Here is a 16,856-nt window from a genome sequence, read left to right as displayed (position 1 = left end):
GCGGACGCCCTTGCTACCACGTCTTGGACACTTAACGCCGCCATTTTTGAGTACTCCCATCTGTTGATAAATATTAAGTACCAGTACTTAGTCCTAATAATCCTAGGATAACCCCTGCAGTCCGCAAACTCGGATAAGCAGGTAACCCTGGTGGACACCCAAATGGAGGCCTTCTGGTGTAAAGGTGGTTCTATATGATGGAATGACGTCAGGGATTTCCAGAATTTCCCTCGAGCCTGCCGAACCATCCACGTTCTTTCCTGGTTCAAATAAGTACTTCTTGTACTAATGCATCAATTGTGATATTAACACGACAAACCCTATGTAGTGCGTTTTGACTTCAGTTTTGTCGTACCATTTTCATCTCAAGCCAAGACCGTTCGCAGTCCTCAACCCGACCTAATAAGTTTTTGTCAGAAATAGTGGTACAGGCCAGGGTTACAAGAGCTCTTCCATTCCGCTGCAGTTCAACGCCTGCTATCATGGACGATCCGGGTAGGGCAGACTGATCAACCATTAAACAATGCCTCGAAAAGCTAACCAAACGTTCGAGAATACAGTGGCAGATATCCCTCGTATCATCGAAACACTTTGTACAGCTCCACCGCCTATCCAAAGGGCCGCAATTGAGACCTACTTCACACCGAGCGCATCCTTCACACACCCATTTTGTCGGACGGGGAGCTTTCCTGGGTCAATATGGCTCATAATAATGATTTACCGTTGGTATAAAATCCTCAGTCCCCGCATTGATGTTGCCGTTGACGGAGTTGGTACGTTCTGCCTACAATATAACAACATCTCTTTTAGAGCTGTACTAATGAGGACCAGCATACGACGAAAAACACCTGCGTCTATATGTCTCCATTCATCAGAACTTTAAGCTCTGGGTGGTCCCCTTCTACAATGCTCCAGTCAAACTCGTCACTGTCCTCCAGTTGACCACCGATCCTAGTCCAGTACCGCCTGAGCCTCAAGAGCCCATCACCATGACCGAACTCGACAGTGAGAGAGACGCGCCAGGCTCTGCTCGTGTCAAATTTCGCAAAGAGGCCGACAGCGACGAAGTCAAGTACTACATTCAGTCGCAGAACGACTTGTATCAGACTACAGAATTCATCAAATTCCTTGTGCCCTGGGGGATCGGGGTGTTTTTGGTTATTACCTGGCAGTTCTGCGCAACAGTGCTCTGTGTGATTGGTGCAAAGTCCTACGATTTCCTGCTCTGGGTGCCGCAGAAGCTCTACCGCCAGAACATTGAGGTTTTTGATAACGACGAGAAAGTACACCCACATCTTGGAGCCGATTGAACGGGTCAGGAATACGGAGATGCTACACTGTGTCAACAGGAGCTTTTTAAACACTAGTATTCGAAGGATGGGAAGTCAAATTCAGAGAGGCTCTCTACCTTACCATGATACCCCCAGCAGGATGCTGGTTGCTAGTTCTGGAGGAGGGCGGCGCTTTAGGGTTAGTACTTGCTCGAATTCGGGTTCCCTCATCGCCTGAGGCTAATAGCATCTACAAATGAGATTTGCCAAACTGGCGATATGCCTGAGCCCCAGGAGGACTGGTCGAACCTGAGACGACAACGTACTACTTCAGTGGTGAAGGATTGGCTACCAGTAGTAGTACTAGTATACCGCCTCAACGCGGAATGTAGGTGTCGTACATTACAAGTGCACTTTACGTCAAGTTATGATCATCACCGCACCTGCTTCTTGGGTTTTCACGCATAAAGAAGGTCTTGCAAGAGCGTCACTGTGTGTCCAATTCGAGTTGGGTGGCTAGCGTCGCCCTAGTGAGTTGAGGTCACCAGGCATACCGAGCATCTAGTACGGGCTGGACTCTCTCTGTGCCGCTGAGAACCCTTAAACAAGTCACGATTTTCGCCCAAAGAGGTAATCTGCACAGCTGGCTTTTCCGAGACCTCGATCACGTGATCTGCTCCAATCTGGAGCCCTGGACGTTGGCTTGCATTGTCGGCCACACATATAGGCAGCTACACCCATTTATGACTACTACACAGCCTCTGCGTCGGAATGGCTGTAATGTAATGTCCTCGTCCTCTTCCTTCGCATCTGATCTGTCCACATATATATACAAGGTGTGGAGGCTCCGTTGATAGTCGCAATACAGGTAAAATAGTATATGTAATATATAATTCGTATAGATCCATACTCCGAACTGTACTTGATCCCTTACTATTTTCGTTCAGGAAAGGGAGCGAGGCCACTTTACTCGGGCACGTGATAGACGCCCGGCTAAGTACAGGAGGAGCGTATTATGCTATAGCCTCTTGGGTCACCAAGGTCGAGGGTAGAAAAGTTTGGGCCCACGCTCAGATCGAAGGCGAGATATATGCAACTGCCGAAGTGATGATGGACTGTACATCGATATCCTGCTGGCGGTCACAGATAGAAGATCCCTACACAACCATTTTTAACAACAGAAATCCAGGCTCAGAGGGCTGGTGTAAGTTGCTTCGATGGTAACAATTCAGAACGCCGAGAAATTCGGCTCGGTGGTTTGATTATAATATCACAGCTGGATCAACCTAGGTCAGGATCTCCTCCTCGCTCATCAAGAACATGGAAGCTCCCCATGTCCCCCGGGAGTACGAAGCTGAGCAGGTTGTAACTACCTCGTGCCTTTGCGATTTTGAATGTGCTCAATTTCCTCCCTTGTCTACAAAGTCCGAGCCGTCGACGAAAAGACTCCACGGCATTGCATTTTGAATTACCTTAGTTAGAAGAGTCACACATAGAAGAAGATCGGACTACTTGTATCTCAATAGTTCTCCCTAACTTACCCAAAATAGAATGAATGACATTCTTAACGAAGGGGAAGACTCGTCAGCTTTCTTTCGTCGAGAATATATGTGCTCGTCTTCGAAGAGGGCTCGCTCGAAGTAAGGCTCTACTGTCCCTGCGTACAACTATCGTCCCGTCGTTTCCTCTAGCTCTTGCTACCAGCTCCTCTTGAAAATGGGCACACTCCTCTATCAGATTGGCGTAGGAGGTCTATTGTGATGTCCATTTCCTTGATGCCTTTGCCTTCTTGAGCCACTGGACCAACGTTGCCAATGTCGTATCCTTCGGCGCGGAATTTCTTCCGGTCCGTTTGGCGCGGGTGGGAAGCTCTGAGATACCATGGCTCCAAATATCGGTGCCTGAAATTTTACAACCTGGTACCCGGGTGGGGTTTCTCGGCGAGACGTCTGTGCACTTTTGACGGAGCCTTTGGCAGGCTGAGATATCTCAGGAAAAAGCGGCGAAGCGTGCTGAAGGACCGCATGTAAGATGCAATAAGAAGATTCGGCTCCGGCAATCTTGACTTTGATGAGCACCAGATCAGAATTCAAGAAAAAGTACCGAGGAGAATGAGGCCACTTACCCCATGCTTCGTCGCATTGTTGGGTCAATGTCTACCGCAAGCATCTGCCTGATCCATGGTTTCACGACCGAGGGAAGCTTGTCGGCCTTGGTCTCGAAATAGTTGTTCACAAACGCCGAGTTGTTGGGAGTGTTGATTGCGACCTTTGCCTCATAGGCGAGGATCCAAGCTATCATTTCTCGCGCGAAATGCAGACCATTCTCCCATCCTTCCTCGCACGAAGGCAGCGTCGTGTACGGGATTTCCATCGCCTCCCCAAGCGCTTTATGCCAGACGCCCAGGGCACAAACTTCCACGTCATTCAGTCTTCGCCATTCATAGTCGTTGACCCACCGGACGATCTCGGCGAGCCCATCACCTAGGGTATGTAGCATGTCTTCGTCGAGTATCTTCCCGGTAGCACGGTAGCGGGCGTGAAGATAGTTGATTCATTCAATCGCTTGTAGATCGCGATCCGACGTCACTGGATTGGTTTGAGTTTCCAAAAGGAGAATGTTGGTGTCGACCGCGCGCTTCGTGGCATTCTTGGGATTGTTTTGGCCGGTTGCCATGAAGAGTTTTGTCATTGTCGGGATCCCACCCGTCTACGAAACCCATGTCAGTACGCAATGGACGCCGATCACGGTGGCAGGACTCAAAAAAGACACCTTTAGTAAAGCGTATGTGCACAATCTGAATTTGCCGGTCCAATCATAAGTATTCATGCCGAATGATTGGGCAACGAAAGGCACTGATTTCGAAGTACATACGGAGTACGAAGCACTGTGGTGCCCTTCGTTACGTGGACGGATCCGCATTGATAATGGAGCGGGTTACGGAGTATTGTGATGTGCCTCTCTCGGCGTGGATTAGAATATCAGCTCGGTCATATTATCTGCTCGATTAGAATATCTCGGCATCCAATGTTCAGTGTAGTAGCCAAGTCCTCCACCCAGGACCTTCGTATCTCGAATACTTTGTGATAAATAGTAAATGCTTCCCGTCTTTGCCATATATTCCTGGATTACAAGCCTAAAGCAGATAGATCGCTCACTTGTGTTCCTGTGACGGTATGGCAAACCCCAAGTCATTTCCCGAAACTTTCCCTTCCCTCCTGTTCAAGGAGATTGCGATCTCTAACGATGACTCTCCCTGCCACCATCAGGGTTGCTTATGCAAAGTCGAAAATCAGCTTTGCCTTTGCGCGGCGGGTCTTTCCATGGAGGCATGCAGTTTGTATTTCCTTCCGAGGCTGGTTGGGATGTCGCGAGCCTTGCATCTAGTGTCAACCGACGCAACACATGCAGCGTCTGACCCACTTCTCAATCAGCTCTTCTCTGAGGTATTGGCAACACCAGAAGCCACTGTTTCTCGGGCACTTGAAATTGTCAAAGCAATTGCAACTCATTCATCTATCGTGAGCACGACGGTGATGCACGATCTAATGTACAGAGGACCGCCAACACCGGAAGAGGCCCACTTGTTGGATTCGAAGATTTTCCTTGGAATGCTGCTCTCCAAGGACAGCGACGAGGGAATAAAGAGCTTTTCGCAAAAGCGGCGTCCAGAGTTCAAGGGCACCATGGAGCAGGATTCGCCCACAGGTTGGCCTTGGTGGAAGGCGATTAACACCCTCACCGCAGGCAAAACATATTGAAAAGCGAAAAGAGACCAAGCTGTAGATACATGCAATCCCATCGCCCGCTGCCAAAGAGAAAGTTGATCTACCCAAATGGAGAGTCAGAAGGGTCGTCATTCTGCGGCTTGAAGCTATGCTTTGAAAAGGCCTTTGGAATGATAAGCGGGATTTCCTAGGTCGAATAAAGAGACCAAGACATGGGGTAATCAACGCGGAGAGATTCTCGAGATTGTCATACATCCTGGCGCCATCGGGTCTTTGCAGCACAAGAAGTTACCGTCTCAACGGGACAAAATTCGTGACATCAAGGAAGCCTCGAATGCAGCCTCAACCTCAGTCCGTCTGAATCCTGGTGCACGACCTAGGAGGACCAATCCGGAGAGCAATTCTAGTCATAGTCAGAACACGTAGAGGGAGCTTCGTCGAGCGGGCCACCGTCGGGCTACTCACGGTCGAAGAATTTCTGGACATCAAGGCTGTAACGAGGACATCGCTGGAATGTAGAATTATTAAAGTAATCTATCATCTGTCAGCCTATTTCCAGTCATCCAGTCCAATAGTGTGCATGTTATGGAAGGGGATACTGTACCAGTCTGAGGGTCTGGGTGTCCAAACATGGTGGTGTCTGAGATGTGGAATTCATCACTAGGATGGGAAGGTGTAGGAGTCGAAAGTAGAAGGTCGTGGACAGACCCTCCCGGTTGATGAGTCTTTGCGCTACTATCCATTCCGGATAGTGTATGCACCTGCTGGTAGGGCGCGGGGGTCTGTGTGCTGGTGTTGTTCAACGCTGGATATAAAGAAGACATATCTAGATCAACGCCTTTGTCTTTCAGATAGCCCTCGACGTCCCTACAATCAAACCACTGACCACCATAACCAAAAATTTCGAGATACCTCTCACGATCCTGGCCTGATGTGTTGTCGTCCTCGGGTTCAGCGGCTGGCAGAATGCCCAGCACTCGTCGGGGAAGTCTGGTATTTGAGGGTAACACGGGGTGTCCCGATTTATCGATAGTTGGAAAATGGGTTCCAGCGCCGCCAATGCTATAAAATGGAAGAGAACGAATCTCCAGGGGGTCATTGATCCCACCGTCAAGGAGCCTCCGAAAGTAAGGGGACATCTTTGCCTTGTCCTGTATGCAGGGAACCAATCTGAACATGCGATAAACTGCGGTTGGATCGGACCTTGGATCCTCAAACATCTGGAATGTGTGTTCCAGGCAAAAGCGCTGTAACCGTCGGGAGAAGGTTCTTTCCTGAAAGCAATAGCTGTACTTTGTATTTGACCCAAGTGCGGGAGGAATGGCTTGCTGAAGCGGAAAAGTACAGGGCGTTTCTACCACTTGCTCGTTCACGAAGCATGATTTTTGAGCTGAATGGGATCGTGCCTCATGGCTTTGCTTGCCCGGTATCTCGACGGACCCATTTGAATGTCCGTGGGATGGTCTGGCTCCAAGTCGGTAGCCAAATACAGGTTCCAGCGATGATACTGACAGTGCACCACTCTCATCATTGGCATGATTTATCGAGCTTTGGGATATTTTCAAGGACCTCGAACGTTGAGAGCGATAAGCGAGAAGATTTTCGATTTTGTTCATGTGCGTCACGAGGGTCGAATGGGTTGTGCTGAGCTCTGATTTGTGGATAATATCTTGAACGGCATCAAGGGCTTCGGCAACCTTGTCAATCTGGGATTCAAGCTCAGTTACACGTGCTCTCGTGCTTTGAAGAAGAGATTCTTTCTTCTGTCGGTACGTTTGCTGAGCACGTCGAAGCTGTCCCCGACGATCCTGTGCCAGACATCAGATTGCACCGTGGCAAAGGGTAATGTTCGTCAGTGTCCATACCGCTGATAGAACTGCTGCGCCAGGCTCATCAAGCCGAGCTCTACCGGTGCTCCTTCTCGCGGAGCGCAATGGGTGTTTTGACGTTCTTACTTTATCTGATTTTTCGACAATGTCTGACTTCTCTGCAGCATCCACGGCTGCTGTTGAAGAGAGTCTATCAAGGTTTAAGGCCAACCCGTCCTATAGTAGCCTTAACAGGTTAACCCAAAAGGACCTGTGGGGTTTGTTTATGGAATTTAAGGGTGTTGTTTGACAGGCTGGTCAGTGGCTACTCGTTCGCAAAAGATTGTAGTTGCAGCCGGTGACGAACAATGCTGTCTCAGATTCTCAGACTCCGTGTTGTCAAGCGCAAGCGCTGATTGGTCCTCTTGGCGCCGAAGCGCAAACCAATCAAATGAGGGTCATTTTATCTTTTCTAGCGCTACGCGTAAATGCCGTAGGCGCCGAGCTAGGGGTCTGAGAAGCTGAGATAAGAATAATGGACTCTGCGCTTATTGGTACGTCAGATCACGCAAGCTACAGTGCAGTCGGGAAAAAGTATCTCCGAGAGTCATCCGTAGTCCCAGCCCTAAAGTCATGTCTCTGAGGACAAGTTATCACGGACTAGAACAACAATCCTTGAGTAAAATCGATGGTGGCCGAATGCCAGGTCAGTCGACAAGGTTATCACCCTACGCACTCCCTCATGTCAGTCGACACTCGGAAAGGACAAGACAGTCGGCTACATTTTCCACTAAGAGTCTTTATGACGATCTGGGAACACGAACTGAGGAACGCTGGCGGTTAGATGTGAAAGCATCCATGCCATCGAGAACGCTGGGACCAGGGTTATCCTCTACTCATCTCTTCTCCAGAATGCAGCAAACCAGCAATACAGAACTGGACCTGTCCTCTTAGTTGTCCCGCTGTCATCTGGGCGAGGACTTGACCCGCCTGGGTTCCGTTTCGAGGCAGGCAGAGCTGGTAAAGATCGGACTTGGCTTTCTGAAGATTCACTTCCAGTGGTAACAACCTTCCGAAATGTACAGTAAGTGGCACTTATCACACGTTGGTGGCATACAAGTCACGTCCCAGCTTCGAAGAAAGACTTGTTCGGATCACGTAATGAGGCCGACAATCTCCGGTAGTCATGCTTGTTTGCCGAAGAACAGTGTAATTTGGAGAATGCCCTTCGGCGAGTTTTGAGAGAACCAGGCCTGTTTAGAGACAGAAGCCGAAGTCGGTTGGGCTGCTGTCCGACCAATAATGCAAACGCATACGTACTCCCCTGGCAACATGAGGCGCGATTACTCCCCGTCTCGACTGGGGGGAGAGGCGAACAGTTGATGCTTATCATGGCAAGTCGATATGTCGTTGACTAAGTTACCAAAAAGTGGCACTGGCGTGTAAGTATGATCGATGGGCAACATGAGAAAGGGTGGGCGAGCATCAAGATTTGAATCCAGCCCGGGAGGGATGCGTATAGAGCTTCTGTGAGAAAATGGAGGACTCAATCTTCCGTGGGTGAACTCCATGAGTTCAGAAGAGAGTTCTCGTGACGACGCAATCGGCCCGCCTGCACAATAGTACGTGGCCAGTTGTTCATCGCCCAAAATTGAGATTGCTCTCGTGTTTTGACTTGGTTCTTCATAGTTTCGGGCTCCCAGAACTCGAAACATTCTTCACCGGTCCGAGGAAGATCTTCCTGTCCATGTATTGCTCTTGCTGCAGATCGCTCTCCCCTCGATCGAGCCGAGGACTTAGTGAGACCTCAGTGCGTACCCACCTTGTTGCGACTGCTATCGCGACATCGTCTGCGTCCAGAGATGCGTCATACAACAATAAACACGCTGCCATAACCACATCGAGATGCTCCAAGATCTCCCTGCCCCTCCAATGAAGGGTCTCCTTGTCCACACCGGTGATCGAAGCTGTCAAGAAGTTCCATCTTTCAGATACTGTAGCGCATTGTTCCGGAAACATTTCTTGACAACGGCTGAGGACATTCTGGACCCAAGGTTGTAGAACATTTTCCAAAACGTTTCCATGCCCCAAGCGTTTGTCCATCAAGACCCTGACAACATCCTCAGCCATGACACTAGTAGTTCCTTCCCATATACTGCCGACAGCCGAGTCGCGCCACACCCGTGCGAGGTTCAAAGTCCCACCATTTTCGTTATTTTCGCAATATCCAACGCCTCCCAGGCTCTCCATGCAGGCGCGGATACCGGACACACTCTTGAGACAAACTTGGCCCTTGGCCAAGGGTGTGAGCAGTCGCAGCAACGCCGTGATAGCGACAGGATCATCTGGAATCAACGCTTGAGCATGAGTTCCTTGTACTCCAGTGGCCCAGCCTTGCTGGTCTGCACCTAGCAGAGCAACGCCAAAATAGGCCAAATGTACCGCTCCCCAGTACTTCACTGTCTCTCCAGCCATCCAGCCAAGGTGTTGAGCATTATCCTGTAAAAGACCACCACGGACCTTTCGCACCTTGGAATATGCCCGACACACAGCTAAGCCATGAGACCAGTAGCCCGCGTTGCGTACGGCGTTGTGCATTCTTGTTATATTGATCAAACCAGCGATTTCCCTGACTCCTTTTCCTTCTTCGCCAACCAACCAGGCACGCATTCCTCGGAGCTCCAGCTCAGCAGTAGGTAAAGCTTTCGTGCCTACCTTGTTCTTCAGTCGCTGAATGCGCACGCCGTTTAGTTCAGAGGCTGTTGACTCTGAGCTTGAGCTAATTCTGCGCCGAGTCGGCGCATAGAACATGCTGATTCCTTTTTCCGTACGAGCCAGCAGCATGGCCATATTAGAGTCGGTAGCACTACTAAACCATTTGAATCCGTCGACTCGCCAGGGTCCAAGAGGCATTCCATTGGCATCGCAATCTCTGTGGGATTCGGTATCCAAGGCCAACTCCTCCCCCGTCAGCTTTCTTGCCACGGTCTCGGTCCCGCTTACATCACTGCCGCCGCTCCGCTCCGTCATCCATTGGCCGCTTGTCCAAGCACGGTCTGGTTCATTCGAGGTAAGTCTGTTGAATGCTTCGGCAAGCACTTCCCCACGACCAGGCTGATCCCCATCGTCGTCCTTAAGATGCTTCGACAAGAGCGTCGCCGCTCCGTCAGTCATCGACATAGGGCACAGGGTCACTACAGAAGTCGTCGCCCAAACATGAACCTTTCCAAACTGATGCACTCGACGATTCCATGAAACGGGTCCGGGTGTATATGCGGTGGACACCAACCCCTCTTCAACACCAATTGCTTTCAGGGCTTTCCACCCACCAGTGGTCCAGAGCGGGTCTGATCGGTTTTCATCTCCGAACGTGTTGAGTGGGCGGAGTACAGGTTGATTGATTTCAGCGTCGACCGAGTGGCTGAGAACCGAGGGATGGATAGCCCTGCGCGACAAGTCATGGATGGAGCGCATTGCCGGCCCTGCATTACCAGGCAGATAGATGGACAGGATACGTGCGAACACTGCATCATCCGAGAGCCTCTTATGGTTGTTCCATTCGAAGTCATTTGCGTTTGGGAGACCACTCGAAGCCGAATACCGCGGTGGAAGGACTGGGAATGTCTGGAAAAACCCAGCTGTTGATGAGGAAGGCTGAAGTCGACTTTCTGCCATGTCTTGAGGCACAATTGTTCAAGATTAATTGATTGATCACGTTCAATCGGTCGACAAGTGTTGTCAACTAACCGGTGTGCCATAAGTGGGTTGGTAAAGGTTCAAAGAACGGAGAACCAGGGAGGGTAACGGACAGTCTCGGAGTCAGCACCTCGACGTAACGAAGCAATCCTGGTGTCAAGCCCGGCAGAGGGCTTGTGGGGGAACCGAGGAACTCCGAGCTTGGGGATCGCCCCAAGACAACCTGCGTACTCGGTACAGAGATTATTCTATGGCTTTCTGGTACGTGTGCCTCATCCGGAATCCAAGAACTCTACAGTTCGTGGGGAAGGGGGATCAGGGCGATCGAAGCGCTCGCGGCTTCTTCAGAGACTCATCGCAGTCTTCTCCAACCACAAGGCACCGCCAAGGGCTCTCCGCATTCCAAACTCCCCTGTAAGGTCGAACGAGGACCAAAGGATTCCTGATTGTGACAGTTGGCAGGGGCCAACCGGGGAGCCATCTAAGTGTACAGATCACGTGGGGTCACGTGTCGACTTGCGCTACTCCACCCCATCTTTTCTCGGTTGAAGAATGAGACCGCTCAATCTACCTCGAGAACAAACAAACGTGATCCGAAGACCACCATGGTTTCTACTTATCGTGTTAACCACACCTCTCCCTGATCCAAAGCTGTCGTGCTGGTGATTTCTCGTAAAATGTCAACGGCTTCCAAAATCAATGGAGCATGTATCATTTGCCGGAAACGAAAGGTCAAATGTGACCTGACACAGGTCGGCCAACCCTGCACAAATTGTCGGTCGGGCGAATACGATTGCGTGTAAGTCCATTTTATCTTAGGTTATTCCTGACTTATTCTCAAACACAAAAGCGCTAGCGGAGACTTTGGCCAGGTTGGCTATTTCTGCTTTGATTTTCTGGCACCCAGAATACGTTCCAATGACAGGACCCCTCTGATACTGATTGATCTGTGGCTAGACCGCACCGGAGAAAACGGAGGCGATATACCGTCACTGACTCCCCCGAGGACTCTGCCAATGTCACGCAGCAAGGTCAGGGAGCGGACCACAACGAATCTATGGGCCCTCCACGCTCGTCTCTGCCTGTGGTCGCGGGCTCGGAGCAGATTGCTATCGTCGTCGATGACTCTGATCAGCGCACCTCCCCTGTTTTCGGAGACTCCTCGACCACCGAGTACAGCTACGTTGGCCGAAGCGAATATCTCGGCGGCCAAATTCACTTTACGGAAGACCTGACTCGTCGTCCGTCTCGCTCTCGTCCCGATGTTTCACCGTATGACTCTGACCTCCATTTTCTTCAGATTCAGCATGCGCTGGAGTTGCCCCCGCGGCCGGTAAGAGCAGCTTTGGTCTCTGCCTTTATGGAGCGATGCCATCCATGGACACCCATCGTCGAGCGCAGGTGGGTCAATGAGCCCAATCATCGCCACGACTCCTTGTTGCTTCAGCAGTCCGTCTTTCTAGCGGGCAGCAGAGTCCTCAATAGTCCCTTGATGTATGCCTCATCTCAGGAGTACTATGCGAGAGCACGGACATTGTTCTTTCATGGCCATCCTCGCAACACGTTGTTGTCGATTGTCGCAACGTGCCTATTACAGTGGTGGAATCCTACAGGGCCGGAGACCATTTCAACAGACACGAGCAGTTTTTGGACTCGGATCGGTATCGAGCTCGCTCACCAGATGGGACTCCATCTTGAGCCTAAAGACCAGCCTCACAAGGGCTTCAGAAGGAGGCTATGGTGGACGCTTGTGGTAAGCTCACGCCCCCGCTCTGTTATGTTTATATGTTGACACAAAACATCATAGACCCGCGATAACATAGTCTCCGTCGGTGTTGGGCGTCCGCGGACGATAAACCTGGATGATTCGACTGTCAAAGCACCCTCGATCAATGACTTCCAGGTCGTCGACACCAATGCGCACCTCTTTGTTGCCCACGTCAGCATTTGTCGCCAAATGGGCGACCTCGCTGAGGCGCACCGGAGACGACTTCTCACTGATGTGCGAAGACAGTCATTTGAGAACTCTTTGTTCTGCTGGATCCATCAACTTCCACCGAGCTTGAAAGTATCTCACGAACAGCCGTTGAAAGTCTTGTCAGCTTATAGCCTCGAAAAGTTTCAACTGTACATCTGTTATTTCGTGTCCTTGTTGATTTTATACAAGGGTACAAGGGTTAACACGCCCGAGTCCACGGCGGCACTGATGGCAGCCTCTTTCGTCGCCGGGATGTTGGAAGAAATAATGGCCAGGGATGAGATTCGCTACCTTAGTCCAATCTTCCCATTCTACGCGCTTGCTGCCGGTCTGACCGGGTTGACAGGCTACCGCTATACCGATTTACGTACGAAGACTGAAGAGGACTTTGCTGTCATCAAGGCTGTCCTCGAACACCTAGGTCACCGATGGCAATCTGCTAACGGAGTGTCGTGTGCACTCTTGAGGGTGAGAGAGATGGTCCAGGGACAGTCTACGCTTGACTACGCGCCGGTGCCGCTAACGCCCAACTTGTGCCGCTTTTTCGAGGCTTTCAGTCCAGACCTCTGTCGTTGTTGGCATTTTCAGAGTACTCGGCCCACAGTGTCATCTTCTGATACCAATCGAGATTCGCAGGACAGTGTAAGGCTCCCACATATAATTCTCCCACGGGAGGAGCCAGTGGTGACCCAAAACCAGACCTTAATCTCAGACCAGGTTGACTTGCCGCGTCGCATACACGATGAGGATCTACCTCTATTCAATGATGCCGCTCTCGGAACCGATGCCGCGTGGTTATTCGATGACGCATTCTTCACTGAGAACTCGGTTCTGAGCTGATCGATAGGTTTCGCCAAGCAGAAACTTGATCTGAGAAGTGGAACGGGGTCTATAGATCTATAGATGCGGGCTACAATTTTGCACTGCTGGGCTCGGACTCCACGAATCGAAACTTCTCGAACCACGACAAGCTACCTGGGTTCTGCACCGTTGAGCTCGGGACCACCTTCTCTCCATTCAAGATCTTCTTAACAGCCGTTTCCACCTTCTTGCCGTTTACGGTGACTGGGATGTCTGGAGCTGCAAGGACAAATTTAGGAACGTGTCGCGGCGATAGACCTTCCCGGATGGCTGTTCTTATCTGCGTCCGCAGAGCTTCATCGAGGAGAATACCTGGTTTCATGACCAAGAACAAGAACACCTGCTCATCTGGATCATTCCGCCTGCGTCGGCCCACACAGAGACTGTTTGAAATGTAGTTCGTGAGGGGAGGCGCTTCAATGATGGCATAAATCTCGCCACTTCCAAATCGGATGCCCGAAGGGTCTGTAATTACTGTTAGAGAAGCAGTTCAGCTGACACGCAATAAAGAACAACATACTCAGAACGCCGTCACTTCTGCCATGCATAACGTAACCACCCGTTTGCGGATTTTGACTCAGCCAGTCATGCACAGCCCAGCAATCAATGTGCGGGAACCGCTCGAAATAGGCGGCCCTGTAGATCTTACCGCCGACATCACCCCAGAAGAAACAAGGCATACTGGGAAATGGCTTTCTAATCACCATCTCTCCGGCCTCTCCACTGGCAGCCTTGGACTCACCGGTGTCTGGATCTAGAATGTCCACATCCATCCCCAAGGCCGCAATCTGGATCTCTCCAACATACACTGGCGCGCAAGTGTCTAGTGCCAGAACAGATGTCGCTGTCTCTGTCCCGCCGGCGACATTGCATATCTGTACCGTCGGTGGCATGGATCGATAGAACCACCGGTATTGTTCTCCCGACAACGGAGCGCCAGTACAGTAGACGGTTTTCAGGCTGGAGAGATCAAATTCCAGCTTGGGAATAGTGTTTGATAGCTCAACCTCGAGCAATAAGCGCGGAGAGACTCCCAGGTATGTGACCCGATATTTCTCACATATACGGAAAAGCTGTTTGGCATCAGGGTATAATGGGCTGCCGTTGTAGACCAGAAGGGTTCCCCCTGCTGAGAGATGACTACACATTGTGTAAAACACCACCCAGGAAGTGCTGGAGTACTGTAAGATGACGTCTCGATAGGACAGGTTGTTGTGGACGACTGAAATTTTCTTGTGCTGCAGAATCAGGCCGTGTTGATGGACGATACATTTAGGAGCTCCGGTGGTACCCGACGAGTAACAAATCATCAAGGGATGATTGAATGGCACTCTTTCAAACCTCAGCTCGTCGGCAGGACTCGCTTTACTCCAAAAGTGGTCGATACTCGGCCAGTCGGGTTGGGAGTCCGCGATCGGGACGACATACACCGCAGGTCGTTCCTTCAAGCGAGAAACGATTGTCTTGAGTTTTTCTGCCGTCGACAACACCTTCCCCTTGTACAGGACGTGGCTGTCGACGAACAGTATCTTGGGCGTGACCTGGTCAAGTCTAGAAACGCAACCCTCGACGCCAATCTCGGGGCTGATCGAGGTAAAAATAGCCCCCATGGCTGCGGCTGCGTAGAATAGGGTGACAGCACATCCTGACGTTGCAACGATTGCTCCAACTCGATCGCCGGCTACGACACCGCTGCGCTTGAGGGCACTTACAGTCTTTCGGACGTCCTCCCGAAAGGTCTGCCATGTGACGTACCGCGCTGCTGCATTCTGATGGACAAAATGGTCCTCTCTGACCTCAATCAACGCCATGTCGTTGGATTGACGATCGGCGCAAAATATGTTCTCGCTATAGTTCAGACGAAGATCTGGGAAGAACCGTGGGATGCTGCTCATCGAACTTGTGTCTTCATATGCTTTCCGTGTCCCCCGGGGCAGGGCAGGGACCAGGTCTAGGTAAGTATACAGGTCGATCCAAAAGTCGTGCGGCTCAGTGGTCGACCAATGTTGCAGTTCTCTCGTATTTCTGAACTTCGTCTTGAACTTGTCATTGACATGATGCCTGTATTTCGCCAGCTCTGTTGTTTCTGGATTGTCGGGCCGCCAGACGACCTCTGGAGTTTCGATCTTTGAAGAAGCCATGGAAATCGGACTCTCATGCAATTGTGCTAGAAAGTTACCCTCGAAGATTTTGGCATTGAAGTTTAGGAAAAGGACGATTAAAAAGTTACTTCGGAAGCAGACGAGCAAAACACGAGTGCCGGAGATCTTCGGCCTACTACCAAGATGTCTGGTAGTATTTCTCCGCAGTTCAGATGAGCCCCGTGGAGAGGGTCCTGAACTCGTAACCGAACGGGGCCATTGCCGTTGGATTGGAGGTCAAGGCTCGGAAAGCTTCCCGGTCTTTTCACCTATGCCTACCCAGAAGGTTATGTGAATGTCTTTGCACTCACCATTTTCTGGCTACCGACCAGCCTTGTTTCGAAAGAAACACTCTATGTAGGTTCTCGGACGTCCCAACCCAGCTTCACATTCGACCAATTTCCTCCCCGTGTCTTGCCCAGGTCGATGGAAAAAGGGACCGTTAAGCACTCCCACATGCAGCAATTGGACGGGCACTGAGGGCCGTCCCGTTCGAGAGATATGCTTGACAATGAGCCGAGGATCGTGCTGCATGCGCCGCGTATTAAATACTCATGTGCTAAATTCCGAGGCTGCTTCGTCTCGGAGAACTTGTCATGACTCGGAGCGCCTCGGGGGGTAGTCAGACTATGTAGGATACGAAGAGTTGTACTGTCTTGTACTGACTGAGACAGTCACGTGCCTTTGCTCATCCAGATCTGTGACTCAATGGAGGAACATGGTGAGTATATCCTCGAGTAATTTACAGGGCCCTATCGGCGCTAGTCCAAAGGCCTTCGGCTGAAGACTAGCGTGACGTGACGGTCATTACATGGCCTCGGCGGCCCTGTCAGTCACAGATCTCGACGTGTCTTGGCGCAAGAATTATCACTAGGTCACGTGAAGGGTGTTTTCCATACTTTCTCGACTTGCCGTTATCAAGGAGTTTGTGGTTGCGACTTCAACCCACGATTCTCTCCATCTTCATCTGTGAGGATTATGCGCAATGTCTTCTCTCAATAATGTAGCTTACTCGGGCGAAAGCATTATTGAGATCCCCCCGTGCACCGCACTTCAGCCTTGTGGTTGAGCGGATTGCGCGCTGTTGTCCTCCTTCCCGCGAGTTATATGTGAGGCTGCGGTCGAACACCAATGCGACCCAGAACATGACAGCACAGCACATGCCATAGTAGAGCCTCGACCGCGGTCAAGAGCTCCTTCCGATCCATGCGATTGCATATAGCTCACTCCGGCCATTAACACAGTACACACTCGGACTCATATGCCGGACGAGGATGGGAGCTCGCACTTGTCAAGGCAATGCTCGACCATGCCCCTCCGAGCGCCTCCCGGGTCAGCGCGGCAGCTACACACCGAGACAGATTGGAAGACAC

The 16,856-nt window shown here is 50.9% G+C and overlaps 5 protein-coding genes across 5 annotated transcripts; 2 read left to right on the top strand and 3 right to left on the bottom strand.

Annotated features, from left to right (window-relative positions):
• Window positions 1-712: 712 nt before the first annotated feature.
• AYO20_07712 (hypothetical protein) lies at window positions 713-1,310 on the top strand (the record flags this gene model as incomplete). The annotated part of the gene is made up of 2 exons (XM_022645997.1): window positions 713-773; window positions 832-1,310. The coding sequence occupies 2 exons, from the start codon at window positions 713-715 to the stop codon at window positions 1,308-1,310; spliced, it is 540 nt and encodes a 179-aa protein (XP_022498087.1).
• Window positions 1,311-3,180: 1,870 nt separating this feature from the next.
• Window positions 3,181-6,138, bottom strand: AYO20_07711 (hypothetical protein; the record flags this gene model as incomplete). Its single annotated transcript, XM_022645996.1, has 4 exons — window positions 3,181-3,331; window positions 3,397-3,754; window positions 5,465-5,533; window positions 5,604-6,138. 4 exons carry the CDS (start codon window positions 6,136-6,138, stop codon window positions 3,181-3,183), a joined length of 1,113 nt encoding a protein of 370 aa, XP_022498086.1.
• Window positions 6,139-8,490: 2,352 nt separating this feature from the next.
• Window positions 8,491-10,482, bottom strand: AYO20_07710 (hypothetical protein; the record flags this gene model as incomplete). The annotated part of the gene is made up of 1 exon (XM_022645995.1): window positions 8,491-10,482. One exon carries the CDS (start codon window positions 10,480-10,482, stop codon window positions 8,491-8,493), a length of 1,992 nt encoding a protein of 663 aa, XP_022498085.1.
• Window positions 10,483-11,180: 698 nt separating this feature from the next.
• On the top strand, window positions 11,181-13,321 carry AYO20_07709 (hypothetical protein; the record flags this gene model as incomplete). Its single annotated transcript, XM_022645994.1, has 3 exons — window positions 11,181-11,302; window positions 11,461-12,256; window positions 12,311-13,321. 3 exons carry the CDS (start codon window positions 11,181-11,183, stop codon window positions 13,319-13,321), a joined length of 1,929 nt encoding a protein of 642 aa, XP_022498084.1.
• Window positions 13,322-13,391: 70 nt separating this feature from the next.
• On the bottom strand, window positions 13,392-15,483 carry AYO20_07708 (acetoacetate-CoA ligase; the record flags this gene model as incomplete). Its single annotated transcript, XM_022645993.1, has 2 exons — window positions 13,392-13,807; window positions 13,863-15,483. 2 exons carry the CDS (start codon window positions 15,481-15,483, stop codon window positions 13,392-13,394), a joined length of 2,037 nt encoding a protein of 678 aa, XP_022498083.1.
• Window positions 15,484-16,856: the final 1,373 nt, after the last annotated feature.

The sequence above is a fragment of the Fonsecaea nubica genome (assembly GCF_001646965.1).
Source record: "Fonsecaea nubica strain CBS 269.64 chromosome Unknown Scaff55, whole genome shotgun sequence".
Lineage (NCBI taxonomy): Eukaryota > Fungi > Ascomycota > Eurotiomycetes > Chaetothyriales > Herpotrichiellaceae > Fonsecaea > Fonsecaea nubica.
This window is presented reverse-complemented; position numbering and strand designations above follow the sequence as displayed.